General features: G+C 38.2%; 1 protein-coding gene across 1 annotated transcript in view; it reads right to left on the bottom strand.

The window, feature by feature from the left end:
• The window catches only part of tenm2a (teneurin transmembrane protein 2a), a 206682-nt gene extending 185356 nt beyond the window's left edge, over positions 1-21326 (bottom strand). Inside the window, exons 1-2 of the mRNA XM_060885595.1 lie at positions 21065-21326; positions 3168-3365 (exon numbers count right to left, since the gene is read on the bottom strand). Coding sequence (XP_060741578.1) covers positions 3168-3365; positions 21065-21281 — 415 coding nt within the window. The 5' untranslated portion in view covers positions 21282-21326. The remainder of the gene's footprint in view (positions 1-3167; positions 3366-21064) is intronic.
• Positions 21327-21568: the final 242 nt, after the last annotated feature.

Here is a 21568-nt window from a genome sequence, read left to right as displayed (position 1 = left end):
GTTCCAAGACAACTGTGGGTTCTCACCTTATTGTCTTAAACGGTCCCTGAAATCTGGGAGATTCTCAAAGTTGAGTTGCTGCTCCATCAAAACATGAGGAGACACCTGGGTAACTTACAACCTGCAACTTCCAACCAAGTGGGGGAAAAATCACCATTGTTTGCCAAATTAATTGCTTTGTCCTGGTCACAGTGGATCTCAGGAACGCTGGGTACGAGCCAGGAATACACCCTAAATGGGATCGACGCCAGTGCGTAGCAGGATACCATGTAGACACACTCACACGATTATTCACACCTAGGGACAAATTGACATAGCCAGTCCATCTACATGCATGCTTTTGGGAAGTACATCACATTTGTTGTGGAAAGATACTCGAGGTCATGTTCTACATGGGAACCACAAATGTAATGTCTGAGCGAGTATGCTGTAAGACGTCTATATTAATTAGTCATGTAACTACTTCCTGTAAGTCCTGTGTATGTCATGTGATCTCAATATACATTTTTATATATGTATTTATTTTCTAAAAATGATGATAAGCTTATAGTCATTTAATGTTTATGAAAGCAGGCAAAAGGGAGATAACGAATGGAAATTTTTGCTTGACCCCATTCATGCAACCACATCCTAAAACCACTGTGAGCGACAGTCGTCAATCATATTGACTGGCAGTGCCGACGCATCCGTATCGAGGCGATAGTAGGAGATGACAGAGTGAGAGAAAGACAGTTTTTGCATTTCTATAAACAGACAAAGAGACAATGAGAGGGTGATATAAATCTTAAAGCGTCTTCATGCAAAAAAGGAGCGGAAGAGGCAGGTTCACTCTCTTGGTACTCTCTTATACTGTATTTTCTCTCCACTTGTCAGGACAAATAAACTGTATTTTCATATTCAGCATATCGTTTTAGAGAATTTGTCTTCAGTGATCACAAGCTATTAGTAACACACATATTGCCAAATAATAAAATCTGTTTCGATAAATAATCTAGAATATGAATAGCCTCAGTAAAGACAGGGCATTGTGGTGACTGATACATTCCATGTCCTTGCATAATCCTGAGCTAGGAAAAAAGAACCATACTATAAACCATGCATAAGAGATTAGCATGGCAATTAGCCGAGATGCAATTATCAGCTAGTGAGATGAAAGTGACTTTTCTTCCAAGGTGTTTTTTTATACATTCAATAGCTGTTGAGGAGTTTGATAAATTGAGGGGCTTTTTTTCTGATGTTGGAGTTCACAGCTGACGGAACTGCTACATTTTTGTGTGAATCTTGCTAATTAGACTGAGTTTTTTTGTCTTTTCATTAACCTCATTTGACACCTCCTGCAAGCCATGCAAGGGTTTAGGGTGGCACCGAATTAACACGGAAACATGCGATCGTTGTAAGTGATGCACAAGAACTGCCAGGGGAAACACTAGAGAGAAAATATAAACTGCAGCCATGAATCCAATTGAAACAGATAAACAGAGTAAATAACAACTAAAAATAGTCCCGTTCTCAGTCAGTTAATAAGAGCATCCTGTCAGGCAAGCCACCAGTCATTTTGCACTGCATTATCAATGAAAACTATTCTTTTTCATGGCCGACTGGCACCAACAAGACCAAATTTTATTAAATTTTATTTTTATTAAATATATAAATCTAGTACAATCCGCACTAAATTATCAAAATTTCTGGACACCTCACCCATATGTGATGTCTTCGCCAAAATATTTCCCCAAACCGAAATAACAAAATTGTATAGATGCCTTTGCCGGCTATAGCATTACAATCTCCCTTCGCTGGAACCAAGCACAAAGCCCAGACTTCAACTCCACTGGACACCTTAGGTATGTGCATCCAGGTCTTCTTGTCTCATGTCATTGCCTGACCTCACTAATGCTTTTGTAGCTGAATGAGCAAATACCCCACAGCCACTTTCCAAACTTTAGTGGAAAACCTTCCCAGAAGATTGAAGGTTATTATAAGAGCAAAGGGAGATGAAATCTCCAGCATATAACAGCATACTCATAAAGCACATATGGGTGTGAATGCAAATATCCAGATGTTCTGTTTTGCTAAATGAAGAGGCAAAGATGAAGAGGTGATAAAGTCACTTTTACTGTCAACATGTAAACATCCAGTTGTCTTCACAGTGGACGAAGATCAAATTAAATTTGCGCAAGTGGTGCTTATTATTTGGGCAAATTCAATTCAGTTTGATTGAACTCTATTTGTATAGCACATTCAACAGCAGACCTTTTCACACAGCAGCTTTACAGAAATCACTGCTCAGATGTAGCTCTTTAATAAGCAAGTGACATGTAAAAGTTGTTGCAAGAAAAAACAAAAAACAAACAAAAAAACACTGAAAGCACTTGAAGCAAGGTGAAGAACCAAGCTCTCAAAAGTGAACCTCTTCTGCCTTACTCAATATTTCTACAACTGCATAAAGTTAAACATTACAAAGCATGTTGAAAGGATGTTCGGTATTAAATTCGGTAATTTAATTTGGTTAATTCGGTAATGAATTGTAAATAAGAGCCGTGGGATGAGAGCGGAGGATTATTAATGAATAAAGCGGCGGTTTTTGGGAACAAATCTACAGTATCCATGTGAGACTGACCTCTGAAGGTAAGACAAGACTTGAGCACACTTGAACTGTTTTTGGGAAGTAGAAATCTTTAGGGTATCTATGTGGGACGGAATGTATCTATGTTAAGAAGATCCAGCCAGATCCAGAGGGAGGTTCTGTCTTAACTTGTGTGTAAAAACACCTTTACCTACTCTCATCATCCTCTAAATTTAGTCAACAAAAATTGTAATAAAATGTGCTGTTGCAATAAAGTGTGCTCTCAAGACACCTTACTTTACTTCACATGTGACAAGCAGTAAACTACAAACCTAAAGAATGCAAATTAAAACCAAAAATCCTTGAATCCTTGGACAAAAAAAAAAATTAAATCCTTGCCTTTTTTTTTATATCTACATAGTTTTGTTCTGTAATGGTTTCTGAACATCACTCTAGGAGAGCCTCAATGACTTTTCTCTACCTTGTCTAGGTTGCTCGGTTACTCCTAACCTCATTCACACCCACCTACCTGACTCGTCATCAGACTTGTTCTCGTTTTCAGAATCAGTGAGGGTCAGGGCCGAGTTCTCGTGACTGGACTGACCGGAGCTGTGGCGGGACTTGACGTTGCGGGTGCTCCACAGCTGCATGGCTCTTTCTGGAGAGATGGGGCCTTCAGGATCTGAGTCAGCATCTGAGCCTGGGCTCAGAGTATAGCCGTGCAGTAGCCCAAGATTGGGGCAGTAGGTGTTCTGGTGGGCAGTGGACTCGCAGATTCCTAACTCTGCCAGGGTGAAGTTTCCTAAAACACAAAGAAAGAAAGAAAGAAAGAAAGAAAGAAAGAAAGAAAGAAAGAAAGAAAGAAAGAAAGAAAGAAAGAAAGGTAACTCAATCACTGTTAAGCTGAAATGTCTCTCAGGTGAGATGGATACACAACCTAAAACCAGACAACTTTCATCTAACTTCTAGTTACAGTCTTTTCTGTGTACATTGTTTTCAATCACCTAAACAAGTAAGGAACATCATGAAGAGTATTAGTGAGATCAGGCATTGATGTCAGGTGAAAAGACCTGAAGCGTGGTGTTCCAATTAATCTCAAAGATGCTTCAATGGGCTTTGAGGTCAGGGTTCTGTGCAGGTCGTTTGTGCAGTCCACATCAACCCTGGCAAACTATGTCTTCATGTACCTCGCTTTGTACACATGAGTCAGACATGGACTCTACATTGTAGCACCAGTGAAAGGAAATCTTAAAGCTACAGTAGACAAAGTCATTCGATTGTGGGCTTTTAACTCTGAGGCAGCGAGAAGACGCAAATAAGAGTATGGTAATCAGGTGTCAAGTCTACAGCCCCAGTGAAAAGAAGAATAGGAAGAAGTAAGATATTTAAATGAGCAGATCTGAATTCAGACTCTCGACCATTTCAAAAGCAAGGGATACCTTGTTGGACCGTCCTGCCCCCAGACCCCATTACCAGATAAATATACAGTATAACTTCTTCCAGATTAAAGCACATCAAACTAAATCAATAGACACAATGGAGGCCCAATTACAGCCAAGCCAAGGGAAAAAGCAATTAAGAGAAAAAGGCATGCACTGCAACATTCTCCTCTCTAGTAATTAAAAGAGCATTGTCCGTGCAATCCCTCACAATCAGAACGAATGCACAATTTTAATTGTTAGTAGTGTTCGGTCTTAACCCACAAGAATTTTTAGAATGATTATTTTGGGTACATAACAATAATTTATACGAAAATCTCTTCAGTTGTGTAGACTGTTTAACAATAACTAAGCAATTTGCTTCAAGAAATCCTAAGCGAAAGATTTTTAATGTAGCTAATTTAAGTGAAAAGAAGGCTAATGTTCATTGAAAATAAAATCAACTAGACTATTACATTTAGATACAGTGGAAGTACAACTGCGGAGCTGAGGCACCTCGTATGTGTCCATTGCAGTTTGAGTTTTAATGGACTAAAATGTATCTCTCTTTTATCAAGAGATTCATATCTGACCGTCTGCTCCCACCCACAAGCTAATCTGCTGGTTTTTCCTGTGGACATTCAGCAGGGAATAATGGCAAGACACCCAGATAGTAATTTTACAGCACTATAACAATACACAATGGCTCAATATGTGCCGTAGTTTTCCATTTTCAATTGAGTACAACATTCAGCATGATTGAAACATTAAATTACAACAACCGAAACTTAATAACAGTATTTATCCATTAGATAATTAGCAGTATAAAACAAAATATTACCTAAAACATAACAAAATTAAACACGACTAAACTATTAGCATGACAGAATGGAAGACACGTCTGAAGCATGAGGAGTTTTTATGATGACACGGTCCTTGGTAGCACTAGGTGTGTTTTGTTAATTTGGCTTTCTTCGCAATTGAATATGAACGTCCTCAGTGATTTCTTTAGCCTGGAATGAATCAGAGAGGAAAGGCAACCTGAATAGGTTTGCTTTAGAAATGAATCTCTGTCTGTGTACATATATCATATTAGCTATATGTCTGTCTATAAATGTAAACCAAATGCAAATGTCTGGCTGCAGGTGTAAACATGCTAGAACGTTTCAGTACACTGTAATGTAATCTTCCGGTCCATGATTCACTACCTATCGACATCATAACTCACCAGGAAGCCAAAGTGCCCCTAAAAACCAAACATTAAAGAATCAGAGGAATCTTAGCTCCTACTTGCTTTTTTGCTAGAATATTGTCCTGTGAAAAGAACATGGCATACATTTTTTTAATACCTATAGCCCTGCCTGATTTGCGATAAGGAATAAGATCTACTGCTCAGAGGAGAAGTGTGGGCTTGATTAAGTTTCTATGTTTATTACACCTCGAGTGATAAAAGTGTTAGTTTGTAATGAATAGCCTACTTTATTTTGCAGTCTGTTGAATGAGCAAGTACGTAAAAATGTAAGAAATATCGACTATCCTGGTATCAACCCTGCCTCTTATCGAGTGAAACAATGCGATATATCATTACTGCCATATGATTATAGTATTTGATTGCCGGCATAAACGAAACACCCGTGTAATCAAATACTAACACCTGATAAGAAGTACTACGCAAGCACAGGCGAGAGTTTCACCTAGGCTGAAAAATAATTTATCACTTCTAGAATTGTATCTATCAGACACAGACCTGTAGAGGAAATGTTTACAAAAGTTAAAAGTTTGTCTTATAAAAGTGTCAGTTTCATTAAATCACTCATCGGTCAAGTTTAGAATTTGAATTTGAATATAAAATGACCAACCAAGAGAGAAGTGCAAAGTAAGAATTTCATTGTATGGTCTAAACCATTGTGTTTTCACTGTGCACATGACAATAATCCTCTTGAATCTTTAAAAGAAACAAAATGATAAAACCTCAATTACTGTAAAGAACAATAATCAATTAATTGGTTTCTGAAGCCTCAGTTCCAAATAGTTCAGGTTCAAATTCAGCACAAATTAACTGTCAACAATAAATTTAATCCTAGTAAAAAACCTCTAAATCTAATCCCAATTAAAGTAGACTTTTGTGTGTGTGCATAATTTAAAATAAAGAGCACATGTGTGTGCGTGTGTGTGCGTGTGTGTGTGGACATGCACTCTAACATGCACTATAAAACTTGTGTCCATGTGCATGTTCACACTGAGCTTAGGAAAATGTACAACCACAACTGCGGCTGAGGCCTTTGAAGCGTTTGATTGTGAGCACTGAATGAACACAGATGCCTTCAGAAGAGCTTGTCCTTGTGCAGTGTAGTGTGTTCTGTGTAGATTCTGCTGTGGGTAAAAGGCAATGCAGAGCCTTTGAGTCTGGCTTCGTGCATATGTGCAGTGAGCAGAGTGATCTGAACCTGAATTTGCTCCCTGACTAAATTCGTTAAGCTTCCTAACTTGCAGAGATCTGGCCATCTAATGAAGTAGAAAGTGGCTGTTTTGCATACTGTTAAACAAAAAGCAAACTTGCACAAGCAAAATGAAAAAGAGAAAACATTTGCCATGCTGGGTAGCGCTGGTTTTATACCATTGAGTAGGTTAAAACAGGGAGATAAGAGATAAGTTCAGACTGCAGGGGAATCAGCGTAAGAGTGATGAGATTTCCGGTACATCCTGTGAGGGTGAAACAGTAGAGACTGAACAAAGGCTGGTGAAGACCTTTTGCTGTATTTTTGGGAGATGTATACTTGTGTTATGTACTTGCAGTAGCTATAAAAGTACTTTAAAAAAAGCTTCACCTCCTTTCTTTCCATGATGATGTGTGGAACCTCCAGAAATATGCCTCTAAATTTTAGCTGATTTTGACTTGAATTTTCCAATATATCCATTCTAACAACACAATCTACTTCTTCTTTAAAAAGAACTATAAAGTATAAGTATAATTTACAAAAGAATGTGACCGTATCTCGTACGCCACAGGGGCAATGCCCGATCCTGCTGTTCTTTTAATCTCCTTTCTGCAGTTCTGAGAGAAGTCGAGCCAGAGGAGATCACACTCGCCTACGGATCGTCTAAAGGTTGCTTTGCGATCCTACATTAGAAATAACCAGAACACCAATCTGACACGTGGTTTTATTTTAGCCGTGCCTTTGCCACAGGCAATCTCTCTGCAACATTGCTTTGTAAGTGTGTTAATAAAATTTGTATGAGTTAAATTCTCCCTTTAAAAGACATTATCCCTCGTATCCTCTTGAACGCAACGACTGTAAATCAATCTCAATTCATTCTCCTAATATTCAGCTTAACAGTAACAGATGGTGAACCTGGGAACAGAATCTAGCAATGTGTGAATCTTTGTGGAGTTTAATACTTTCTTTCTGACATTTGAACAATTAGGACAATTGTAATCTATTATTATATATATATATTTTTTTAAATCATTTTAAATCATTTATTTTTTTAAAACATTGCATGTTTTTCCTCAACATAATGTTCCTCAAATGTAATGCTTTTTAAATAATGTGAGTAAATATTAAACGTAAATGTTAAATAGAAATCTAAACACGAAATGTAAACATTACATTTATGCATTTATAAATGCAATTAAATATAAATGTTAAATGCAAATATTTATGTGCTTTAACTTTTCACTTAAAAGTTAACATTTTGTTAATGTTGACAAGAACAACTGTCAATAAATCTCAATTAAAAAAAAAAAAAAAAAAGGTGGCATATATATACATACTGGTGGTTTAATTGAATGAATTTCCATTCAGACAATTTACATACCTACATCTGCTCTTATTTTTTTTAATCTTTCTACCTCAGTCTATTCTTGTCTCAGTTTTCATGACATTCTCAGTTATTATTCGCTATGATTTTGAGTTTCACTGCACTTTTATGTCACAGCTCCCTGCTGTATGGCAGTCTGATGTGGATCATGGTGACTGTTAACTCTACTGCAGAAGTCAGAAGAGATGAAGTACTGGAAGATGCTGGTGGAGACAGTTCGATAAAGGTCTGGGGAGCCTGGAGGAGCCATAAAGATAAGTGCAAGTAGTGGCTGATGATGGCAAATGAAAAGAGTGGCACTGAACCTTTGCTGTAATTGAGTAAACACCAACGAGGACTCCCAGGAAAAGCATCTCTCCACCTGAGACTTGTCACAGCAGTTTTGACTGGAGTAGGCAGATGGGATAGAGAAAGGAGGAGGAGGAGGGGAGAAAAGCTGCTGGTAGATTTTTGTACCAAAGTTCAACAATTTGATTAAGAGGTGGAATAATGTTAGGTTTCAGAGTGATAAAATTAGGTGTTACAATTATCTCATGAATTCATTATTAGTGCATGTGGATGTGTATTATAGGTGGAATATGTCTGTTGGTAATCATCACATCTGTATGAATGAGCAGTAAGCCAGCTGTGCAGAATGGGATTTTGTCACACGTTACTCATCCTGCTTGTGACTCTTTTTTTAAACAGACAATGTTGACTGGTTTATCAGGATTATCTGACCCGTATATTCCCTCTTAGACAAGCACAAATACTGTCAGGTGCTCTTACAATAAATCCCTCAAACAGATTGAAGTGGCTAAAAGCAGCCATGTAAAAAGTCAGAAACTGGTCTACCCATTCTCTCTCTCTCTCTCTCTCTCTCTCTCTCTCTCTCAATCTCCCTTTTTTTTGTGTCTTTCTGAATTTTAATGAAAGTTTATTGATTATTAAATCAGGCTTAAAAATCATTTTAAAAATGCCTCGTATCCAATAAGCAACAAAACTTTATAAAAGGATCTAATTAGTAAAATGTGACTTGAATGCTTGAACAGAATCTGAATAAACATATTTTAAAATACATTTGACTCATAATTTCCAGCCATGGCAGTGCTGCCTTTTAGTCATGCTCGCCTGCAATGGTATCTTTCTCTGGAGCCGGAACACACACTGAGGTAATATGCCACCGCAGCTTAGCCTTGAAGCCTGGGTAAAGCTCATTGTAGGCCCCAGGGGTGGAAATTGCCCATCATTATGCTTCATCAGACTCATTAAAGAGCCATTTGGAGAGACGGTGAGAGGTAGGCAGACTGGCCAATCGGATAGAGTAAAATACCACCTGCTCCAGCGGGGGGAGGAGCTGGCTTCTAGTCAGAGATCAGTAGAACCCTCAAGCCACCTGGAACCCCTGAGGTCCTGCTGCTGATTGATAATGCCCGATAATGTCCGTGTTCAATTTGTTCCATTTGTTAGCTGCACTGTACACTTAACAAAGGCCTAAAAGCCCAGCTGGCCCCATGGAATGCTGAGAACTGAGGAAATGTGTCCTTGAAAACATTGCACTTTTAAATCAGATGTTGCATTTATGGCAAAGCAAACTATTGGGAACATACGGTACACAGAATGTAAGTATAACATCTATATCCATCACTGAAACAAGTGCAGGGGAAAAAATTCAGCCCTCAAGCAACTAATAACTGCCTGTGGCATCATGGATCTGGAATCGGATGGATGCTGAAAAGGCAAAATAGAGCAAAACATAATGTCATTAACAGAGTGACAATGTGAATGATGCAACATGTCGTTCATGCAAAGCTAAAAGTAAATGCATGAGAGAGCGGTTAGAGGAGAAGAAAAGCAGTAAAGCCCTGCACAGGGCAGTAATGCAATCACATTATAAGAAAAGGGCAGATAAACCCATGAATGTTCTCTTGGGCTACATCCTCTGGAGTTTGTGGGCATCACCTGATAAACATTTCAAAGTGACAGACTTCTACATAGGAAATGACTATCATCAGTCTGGATCACAGAGTTATTGCTGTTGTTTTTTTTCCCCAGAGAAGCAAGGAGGCTGTTCTAAAGAGAGCACTTTTCTTTGCTTTGGAGGCAGCAGTGAGGATCTAACGTCTACCTGTAATGTGGCTTTGAGGTATATATAAGGCCTTGATCATAGACAGTTGTTACTGCCGTGCTAACACCCCCTTTATATTTTTGTGCTGCTCTGCTCCATTTCTGCTTTTCTCTCTTTCTGTCGCCACGCATAGAGCATTTATTAGCAGGAATCAAAATTCTATACATAAGATAGGAAAATAATGATACGAAATTGATGACTCACAGCTTGGTTTATGTCTCAGCATAGCAGCTGATGATTTCCAGCTGAGAGTGATTGACTTTAGTAAAAATGTAATCAAGCAGTGATAGAAATTGAATAAAATAAAATATATAATTGCCTATGAGCTATACGGAGTTCAAGAAATGTAATGGTATACTCAGTGATTTTGGTGGAAGCCGATCTATGTTTCTTATTAATTATCAACACAATCCGCAAGACAATTTGCCCATCGATGTTTTATCGTCAGTCAAATCTTCATCAAATATTTGTACACTTCTCATACTAAATGAAAAGACCTGTCTTACACCACTGACTCAACAAAGCATCTCTCACTCCAAGTCAGCCTCACATCCCTGGTCAGCCAACTGATATCAAACTGATCATTTTTGATATAGATATATAGACAGAATCATCAGTTCCATACAATTTTCACTAAATTATGCTAACTGACTGGTACAAAGTGCCGCGCAATGTTCTCCCATTGTCTAGATACTGGTATAGATGACTACGACACAAATGATTCACTGCAAATGCTTCAATCATATTGCAATGAAACAAAAATACACAATGATATACGGTTTGTATGTTTTTCATGTGATATTTTTACAAGAACAAAGACTGCTTATATGAGTATATGAATGACTATTTTATGTATTATCATTATATGATAAAAATTCACGTTAGATCTCAAGATTAGAATTTATTTGAATAAAAATACTTGTTTTAAAGTGAGTCTTGATCATAAAACTATTAATCTCATAAATTGTCATACCTAGCTTAAAGCTAATTCTAGCTATTTATAACATTGTACATCAGTGTCTATAAAAGCAAGCTTGTAATTGTCAGCTTTCTAAGGATGTCTTGTTTATGGTTGTAGTCACAAAGACTCAGGAGCAGCAGCCATCTTATAATAAACTGCATATTCTTCTTATCTACAGTGTGCTACAAATGCACTGATTAATTTCATTCATTCAGCTAATTGTAGTTACCTTCATTTTTCAAGTTTAATCAGACCTTCGTAACAGGCTACAAGGAGTAGACCTGGCTGGCTGCCTGAGGGTTTCCATCCACAGGCCAAGTGAAGAAGAATTCAACTACGAAACGGAATTAGAACCATTTTCCTTAAAACCTATAAAAATGAACTGTCCAATTTCACGTTTGACAATAGGTAATTGATCAATAACGTCTGCCTCATGCAGTATGTTTCATTAATTTATATATATATATAAAAAAAAATAAACATTCACCATAGCTAACCATTTCTTTAACGTCTCAATTGCATGCTATGTCTTGGCCATTAGTGTACCACACTAAACTCTGTCTCATTTAGCATGATTTGTGGGTGCTCATATCTATGCCACCTATATAACTATATCTATCATTCATTTCCATGCAACCAATGTGTTTATGTTTAAATTACTACTAAAGCACAAAACTGTTTACCAGAGCACACAGTTCTTCATAGACCTATCCTCTTAATTTGCTCGCAAAGTGCACTAAATCGATTCGACTTTAAATGGTACAAAATGTTCTTCTAGTGGAGCATGCCCTTGGGTCCCCTAGATGGTCAGGGATCTACCTGCCAGAGTCTCACAATTTCTGGTAAGAAACACTGCTAGTTCACTTAAATACAGCACCCTTCTTCAGTGTTGCTTTCAGTGCCATGGTCCCAAATCACACGCCTAAACTAAAGTGCTTGATGCTAGAGCACAACGGAGGACTTTCTAAACAGACAGGCAAGTAAAAATACCTCCTGCTGACTTAGTTGTTGGTGGTTCCATTTATTTGTGTTTCTAAAGATTCTGGAGCAACCAGTGGATATTTTACAGGTGGTAACAATGGACGTAACTAGCTCTGCTTTTCTAGCAAACAGAGAGCGTGAGGGTTAATATGCATTTCCTCTGAGACACATGAAGTCACCCGCTTCAATCGTTTCAACCAGGTGTTCATGCTATGTCAGGCCAGATGCACACTTGCTAACTACCTTCTTCCATATATATAAGCTAAGAGGCAGCCATGATTGTTGTATATTTGATTGGAGTAACTAAAAAAAATTGGCTGCTCCAAAAAGAAAAGGGAGAGTGTGTTGTAGCTAGTAGAAAAATTAGTCTGAAATGTTGGGGACAAAATAAGAGAAATGAAGAGGAAGAAATAAATCAAGGTCAACCTGCTGAGTTTCCCACCATAATGTAATGCTGTGAAAAGTATTGTGATATTGTGGGATTGTAGTTCCATTAATAAAATCATACAGCTGTTTGCATGTCTTTTTGGATCTCCTAACAGTTTGACCCTTTTCCAGAGCCAACAATCATGCAGCTATTTCACACACGCACACACACACACACACACACACACACACGCACACACAATGAGCACCGTCAGCATTAGTCTGCTATCCAACAATTACTAACAAGTACTCTGCAATTACATCTCAGTGGAGACCCCACTTGGGTTCTTCATCACCTACCCCTGACAGCTACAGCTGCATGTAATGGAGATGCACATTCCCTGATTCACTGTCATTGACAGATGCGCAGTGATATTTATGAGATAATAACTTGTGGACTGCACAGTCTACGCTAACTGTGTACGGACTCAACATCTGAACCTCCCATCTAATATACTGCAGAGCACTTTCTTCCTGTCGGTGTGACATTGCTTCCTGTGCAGGACATGTCAGGACTGTGGGTGGTGTGTTGTCACTAGTGGACTCAGGAGGGCTGGGTGTTAATTGCTAGCACTAACACTCTGGGGTTGGTGTCCAACTTCCATACAACACACCAGTCCCGAGACACATGGAACATCATTAGGGTCCCCATTAGAGCTGGGCCGTAGAGTTAAAAGCATGTCTACAACATGGCCCTGTCACTGTCAAACGCGCCAGCACTGATGAGCCACCTGCACTGCACGGTCACTCAACACCTTTTAATTGGGCCTCCAAAATAGATCTGACTCTATAGGGAATGGTGTCACCTCCGAAATACCACCTGACTTCAAGTAATGTTTACATAAACTCATGGAATTGATGAGTCTTAAAGACCAAAAAAAGAAATATGATATGATAAAGTGTCTGCACTTCAAGCAAAACTGGAAAGATGAAGACGCTGATAACTGCAAAATTCTTTCAGTTGGAAAGGTAAAGATAACCCAAACATTCTGCTATAGTCTAAGCATTAGCACATTTAATCATCATGCATTATTTATTAAACATCACACAAAAATAAAACACTTAAACTTATTGATAAGTATTTTCATAATTTCTTATGCACTAATGGCTCTTCTGTAGTTCTAATAGAGAGTACTGTCTCCATCAGATCCTGAGCAATAGCCCTCCGGGCAATCCTGCTAAAGAGGCCGCCATTTTAAGAGACAGAATAGATTTGACAAAGTATTAAATACCCTGCACTCAGCAGCCCCTTATAGTAATTGAACCCAAGGGCAAGTTCCTTCAAATGGGCCTGTGCTCACTACCACTCAGTCTCTCTGCCTTATAACAAATGGCTTTAATCAAACTAATTATTTCCACTGGAGAAGAACCAATGACGGGGCAGTATATTAAATGGCATCTATGATTAAGCATTGATTTGCATAGAGAGTCAGAAAAGGTGACACAGATGCCCCATCGACTACAAGTGTAGTCAGCATTTCAGGAAGATAAACAAAACAAATCTGTAAATTCAATGTCACAGTGCCAGTTGTAAGGAAATCAAGATATAAGAGGAATCCAAGCCCTCGTTTTGGTCTCAACCATTTAGTTGGACCCACGGAAATTGCGCTGCTTTCCACATATAAGCACAGGGGCTCCTGAGTCCTGTCTAACCCAGGAAACTGTCTTTAGAGGCAAAATATAGCAGCCATGGTCCATTGGATCACACACGTCAGTCTCTGATGTGGCCTGCTAAGTGGAAAGCTTTCTGAGTGCCTTCAGCTATTGATAGTGAGAAAAAAAATAGAAAAAGGTATATGTATATAGTTAATCTGAGGATGGAAATGTTATCTGCAGAACTGGATGGCTGTGATGCCAGAGTAATATGTAGGTTAAGTACTAAATTGTAATGCCTTTTTATCCTCTGTACTTTAGACATTGTCTGGAGATGAACTGTGCCTACTTCTTTGTTTGATTTAACAAAAAGAGATATGGGATGGACAGAAAACTCCCAAACAAACCAATCCCAATTCCTAAGCTACAAACCAGCCAACTAGATACCTCTCAACTGTCACCTACTTGATACACCAAATGGCTTCAGTGTGTTTTAAAGAGTTGACTCAACTTAGGGTACAAGAGCAATAGGAAGAAATAAGGAAAGGGAAAAGAGGGACAGAGTGAGAATCTGTGTCAGGGAGAATGCATTTAATCTCAGAGTCATTTATTTTTAATAGCCACCAGCTTTTATGGTCTTTCTTTGATCTTCAGCTGCCTGGATTTGAAATGCACAAAGCGCAGAATCAACAAAATAAAACGGTAAATAAAATGTGTGACTCGACAGATAAATTCACATCAAAACACCAATTGTGGGAAGAAATAAATGAGGAAGAGATTAAGAACAAGAGAAGGACTAAATGAAGTCAAGCACATCTCAGAAGCTTCAGGCAGATATACCTAAAAGCAGTACTGACTTTTTTTTTTCCAAGGTAAACCTCATTACTTATAGTTACCATAAAGCTGATTATGGTTTAAGACGTACCTGATTCAGAAGCAGAGATAAGGTTAAACATTCCAGAAGTGAAACAATGGACTAAAACAAAGGTTGATCCTTTGATTTTTATCAAGAATGATCATGTCATAAATTTTCCATCTGAATGGAGTTATGTTTAAAAGCCACTTTGATAATGCTAGGCATGTCAGGAAGCATATATGAAAGCCTGTTTTCTTCTCAGGAAAAAGTGAAATAGGAACAGATCAGTGCAGCAAACTTTAAACACAGCTTGATGCGATCAATGCAAAGAGCCGGGTCTACCCTGGCTCTGCAGGAGGGTTGACTGAAGGCCTGCATATATGGCAGGCCCAGACATGCCTCTGATCTGTGGGGCGGTAGCTACGTTCGATCTACCAACCTCCTCTTAGTGGCCTTGTTTTTGGTTTTGTTTTTACCCTTTTTTCGCAAGTCTGGAGCACAAGAGATAACTGGGAATGCAGTGTTCAATTTTCATTTGCACCTGTGGACGAGTGAGTATGGGGATGTCTGACACATTAGCATAGGAGAGTCCAGGTCAATATGCATTCTGGTACAGAATAACAGGAAGTCATATTGTTATGTTGTTTAAAACAGGCAGACGTTTTAGATTAACAGCTTAATAGCTACAGCAGAAAAAAAAGTGTAAAAATGAAAATGCTTTAGCCTTGTTACTGGGCCATTGCAGGTTCAAATACCAAAGCAAGTCAGTGTGAGACTAGCCGCTTGGGCTCATTTATGTACGAAAGAGCAGTTTGTTGTTTATATCAACTGTGTTAAGTTACTCTGACTTGCTGATTAAGCAGAGGTTATAAAAGATGCCTTAGCTGGCTTTTTTGCACACTGCATGGCCAGACCCTAACACTTTTTGCATTCCCATTCTAAATTTAGTACCCTTTGTGCCGTAACAGTAACCTCCAATCTTCTGGGAAGGCTTGCCACTAAATTTTGGAGCTGTGGGAATTTTGCCTATTCAGCCACAAAAGAACAAGCATGGTCTGGCCTGGGATTCTGTTGTTCAAATTCATAATTAAAATGTTCAATGGGGTGGAGGTTAGGGCTCTTTGGAAGCCATGTGAGTTTTTAAACATCAAACTTATTTTTGTGGACCTTGGTTTATGCATGGTGCTAATCTCAAACATGTTTGTGCATTCAGAGGTATTCTGGACAATTGCACGCTATTAACTTTGAAGCAACAGTATAGAAAAGGCCAACATACAGGTGTGATGGTTTCCACGAAGTCAACTATATAGATTCACCTTCTTAGTTTGGCAGCTGCTGTGTGATGGGGAACCAAAATATTATATTCAAGACCTGAAGTAACAAAAAATTAAGATGTCAAATGTCTAAAGAAACACAAAAAAAACCTAATATGCATCTTCTCAGTGGATTACAAAATGCAGGTTGTGGTGATTAGTGTATATGACAGAGAGAGACAGAAAGAGTGAGATTTACCCATGACCTTTGAGAAGCATTACATATGGTCTCTGCACACTGTTAGTCTCCCGTGGCAACACTTCCTACAGATGTGTCTGTTGTGGCTGAGCTATGAAACCATCAACTGACTGATCAAAGAATACATCAAGCTGACAACCTGTAGTTCTCTACCTGACTTCTCTTCTATGTGTTTTCTAAAAAAAAAAAAAAAAACAACCCCCAACCCAAGTCCATTTCGGTGACCTGGAACATACTTTAACTATCTTGGCTACTGCTTTGTTCCATTCACCCTGTTCTGAGAAAAACTGTAGTCTACATCACTTTCAGTTGGTGGAACCCTGGGTCATCTGTCATGAACACTGAGATCAGATGCGGTGAGAAAAAGGAGGGGAGAAAAGGCTCCATCTGAAGTGAAAACAGGGTTCAACACTGAGCATGATGTTATCGACTAGAAAGCCACTTCAGGCAAGAGGATCAATGCAGGATGGGGCAGATGAGGTCTAAGAACTGGATGGCACCTTTTCAAGATGACATATTTACGCCATCGCACTGGATCAATTATGGTCAACTCATTAGGCTGTTGTATCAAGTTTTACTGAATTTTTCTAAAACACAAAACAGTTTGAATTGTTTCAACTTGAATCTCTGTAGCTCGTTTCCTGTCACAAGGTAAAGTGGTTGACTCTCCTCATTAGTGTGATGAAATACACTGGAAAAAAGCATATAAGGTATATGTAGTGAAAAACAGAATAAGAGTAGTAAGGAGGCAGTGCCCTTATGGCTGTTCACTTACTGAAAGGATTCCAGATTCTGAAAGCAGTAGAGAGGAAAGCAAGCCCAATTTTTATAAAAATCTGTTGCCAGTATCAAAGAGCAGAAGGGAATCTATTTCTGTATTTCTTTTATGCTGTGACATAATAAGTCAGTAAGAATGGAATAGCCTGCAAGAAAGGAAATCATATTCCATGAACAATAATGCAGATATAAATGTCAGACTCTTTAAAAAAAGACTCTAAAGACAGATACAACAATTTTGGTCATGTCAATCACATTTTTTCTGGATAAACTGCAAACAAAACCCAAGAAACAAATGCTTTCTTTTCAGTGTTTTTATCCAATTCTGATCAAATAAGAAATAAAATAATGTGCTATTTTTAAACGAACTCAAGTTTTAATGAGTAAAAAGGAAATATTTACAGTAGTAACTTAATAAATTCTTTCAGATCATGCTTTCAGGTGAAATGTCTTTGTTTTGTAGTAACTTTGTTGTTTTATGACATTCAATCACATCATTCAATCGCAATCATTCAATTTACCACAGTGGATATACATTGTATAATATTCAATTCTTTTACAGAATAGAACCCAGTTTCAGTTTCTTAATATAAGTTTTTGTTTATGTTTTGAGACAGAAGAAATTCACGGCTTTATCTGTTTGGCAGCACTTACAGGGGAAGCTAAGATGTGTCCAAGAAAGATGTTTTTTATTGCTGTGCTCTGAGGTCAGACAGGTTGCTATAGGATACAGTGCAGGCCAAAAGGAAACACATACAGTATTATAGAATACAACACACTTTATTTTTCTTACTTAGTTATATTTAAAAGCTGTAGACATTTTAAATGTCATCTAACCTTTTTTAGATGTTATGGCAGATAGAATCTGTTCAATTCCTGCTTCTATTGTGCACTGGATTTTGTGCTAAACTGAACTCATTTATTTGATATACAGCCTACACTCATTCACTCAATGTGGGAAGAAAAGACCTTGTATTATTTTTTATCCTCACTCACTCACTCACTCACTCACTCACTCACTCACTCACTCACTCACTCACTCATTTTCTACCGCTTATCCGAACTACCTCGGGTCACGGGGAGCCTGTGCCTATCTCAGGCGTCATCGGGCATCAAGGCAGGATACACCCTGGACGGAGTGCCAACCCATCGCAGGGCACACACACACACTCTCATTCACTCACGCACTCACACACTACGGACAATTTTCCAGAGACGCCAATCAACCTACAATGCATGTCTTTGGACCGGGGGGAGGAAACCGGAGTACCCGGAGGAAACCCCCGAGGCACGGGGAGAACATGCAAACTCCACACACACAAGGCGGAGGCGGGAATCGAACCCCCAACCCTGGAGGTGTACGTGCTAACCACTAAGCCACCGTGCCCCCCTATTTTTTATCCTTTGTTCTTTAAAATGTAATTAAAAATATAACAAGTGTTCGTTTTCAGCAATACTCAAGTATTGTCTCATATTTTCCATATTTTCCCCAAAGAATTAATTATATATATATATATATATATATATATATATATATATATATATATATATATATATATATATATATTTTTTTTTTTTTTTTTTTTTTTTAAGTGACTCTACTTACCTGTAGTCTCTTCCCTTACAGATACCTTCATCTCCATCTTATATTCTGTCCTAAAATATTGAGACATGTAGAAGTTTATAACTAAAGATACAAACAGCTCTCCTGTGATTGAGACACAGCTCTGTGTCAGAAGGTGACAGATAATCAGTGGCATCGAGTAGGAGGATGTCTGATAAACAAGTGACATATTCAGAGCAGCACTAGGTTCAATGAAAGGTGTCTACTGTAACGCAAGAGTGTGTCTGAAGATCAGCTTACACACCTTTCCTGTAGCATGCAGGAGCACAGATCTTAGAGATTAGCTACAGTGAGCTAACATTACAAGAACTGTGGAACAAGCCTGTTATGAGCGTATGTTTGACACCTGTACTATTGAACACACTGGCACCTGATTTCAGCTGATGCTCAGGGCATCAGAGAAAAAAAACTAATTCATGAATACAACGATTAGATAAGATGTAATGCTTGGTAGATGTTTTATCCAAAGCAAAGCGTTCACAATCTAAGCATACAGCTTAGCAATTAAGAAAGGCCCAGCATCAGTCCTGGGATTTGATCTCGCAGCCATTTGCATCTGTCTGAAATGAACTAAACACACTCATCTTCAAGCAATGAGTTTTTTGAACTGAGCTGTGCTTTTTTTTAAAACAGCTTTTTAGAAAAGTATTTATTACTGTATTCATTATCATTTAAGATGTAAGCTAAATGAATAAAATAAATAAGCTGATGAGTGAACGACTGCACCACACGTAAGCCACACAAATCTGCTACTGCTATTGTACAGAAGCACTTCAGCACCATAGACAGTGCCACTGAATTTGGCTACAATGCGGGGCAGCCAAAAGACCACAAACCCGGAGGAGCCAATCAGGAGTGGCCGTCAGGAGATTTCCAGGTAATTTGCTAATGGTCTGCTTTTTCCCTTTGTTGTGTCTATGCAGAGTCTGCCACTTGAAATAAGACATAATATAATAATAATAATAATAATAATAATAATAATAATAATATATACATAAGCCTGATGAAAATGGGCAGCACAATCTCTGATCAGATGCAATTTATAATATTATTTATAACATATAAATAGAAATAATGTGTGTACAAAATGCTAAATGAAAAGATGATTCTCAGTCTCAAGATGCTTTGGCAGAAAATGCTCAATACATTAATCCTAGGCACAATGCAAAACAGACACAAGAGTTTTTTTGAAAAAAGTATGTTATCTGAAACCTGAATATCACTGAAGATCTTTGGCCAATCCTACAGCAGGAGATAAAGAAGTGTAACCCCACAAACAAAGAGGAGCTGAAAAGAATGATCTGTGAACATTGGCAATAGATCTCTCCGTCATCCATGCCACAGAGGCTTCAAAATGTCATTAGCAACAGTAAAAGACACAGAAAATAAAAAAAAAAAATGAACACCCACTAGAGTAGAGTGTAATATATGGTCTCGTCATTCCAGTTTGAACAATTAATGTACGCGTTTTATTTTAATCTCTGATTTTCACTTTTGATACATATGCTAAAAATCTTTAAAACCTTAACTTAATTAAAAAAAAAATCCAAATTTTTAAAATAGAATTATTTTTAAATAAATGTTTCACCCATTATCAATAATGCAGTGTGCTAACTGTAACTACCTCAAATTTGGTTTAGAGCATGTTTACAACCTAAAAGTGAGAAACTATGAAACACAGTACATAGAAGTACTCAGCCTAACTATTGATGTAGATGCAGCACTAAACAATTTTAAAAACAGAATGAAGTGTGGCAGCATGTGGCATAAACACGGCTATGAGGAGCCCGGACTTTGAGAGGTTTGTTCTGCTAGACCAAACGACTTTTGCCATGGCATAATGGATATATCAAGACATTTTTCTCTTTCTTTCTTTCTTTCTTTCTTTCTTTCTTTCTTTCTTTCTTTCTTTCTTTCTTTCGTTCCTTCGTTCGTTCCTTCGTTCTTTCTTCCACCAAACCAAAAATGTACTGTCTATGTACCAAACATGAGTGACATATACCAAATACAAAATCTTTACTTCTATTAAAAAGATGTGTTCTAACGATACTCACATACAAATATGAATCAAGGGGGAACTTTTCCTATTTTTATAAAGCTTGATGGACAAACAAAGATCATGAATGCATTAACATGAATGCATAAACATGAATGCGTGCCACTGTGCAATGTAATAGTTACAAAGTTCATCCTTAGTAACTGCATGATTACTGCTAACAAAAAAGAAAGAGCAAACTGAATTCGTTAGAAAGTGGCAGGTACAAACTAAAATAACTGCAACTGGAATTTAAAAAAAAAACTGTCGAACTTAAGCTGAGAACAATTATTAACTATCAGAGCTGGAATTCACAACCTATTCTGATAGGATTAATGTAAATGTTTGTAGATGCATGTGTGCACACATTAGCAGAAAGATAAACTCACCCATTCCTTGTCTGGAGTATTCGTCTCCTTCATGGTGTACTAAATCAGTCACACAGCCTCCGTAAGGCAGACGAGCCTCGTGCTCAAACACCTTGAGTGTCTCGCTGGAGCTGTAAGATTTCTGAGTGGGCACATCTAGAGTCGAAGTAGTGAACTGGAGCTCTTTGGCACAGCGGTTGCGGGTCAGAGAGCGGTGTCTGCGCTCCTTTAGGTCCATGGCTGCAGTAGCCACTTCTAGGGGTGAAGCACCAAGCAAACCGTCTACTCCTTCACCTACAAGAAACATATAAGAGATGAAAATCATAAATGGTCTACCCTTGCAGCACTTGCAGAATTTGCAGAACACTATTACCGTACTGCTGAATAACTGCTGACAGTCAGTGGGATTGCGCTTTTATCAGAGGGGATCTATGTGTTGAGAGTCATGGCTTGATCCTAACAAGGGACTAGCTTCAAAAGTGAGGAAGCACAGAATGGTAGAGAAAATGACTGTCGGGCATTACA

This window comes from Tachysurus vachellii, chromosome 13 (assembly GCF_030014155.1).
Source record: "Tachysurus vachellii isolate PV-2020 chromosome 13, HZAU_Pvac_v1, whole genome shotgun sequence".
Classification (NCBI taxonomy): domain Eukaryota; kingdom Metazoa; phylum Chordata; class Actinopteri; order Siluriformes; family Bagridae; genus Tachysurus; species Tachysurus vachellii.
Note: the sequence above shows the minus strand (reverse complement) of the source record. Positions and strands in the feature narration are given on the sequence as shown.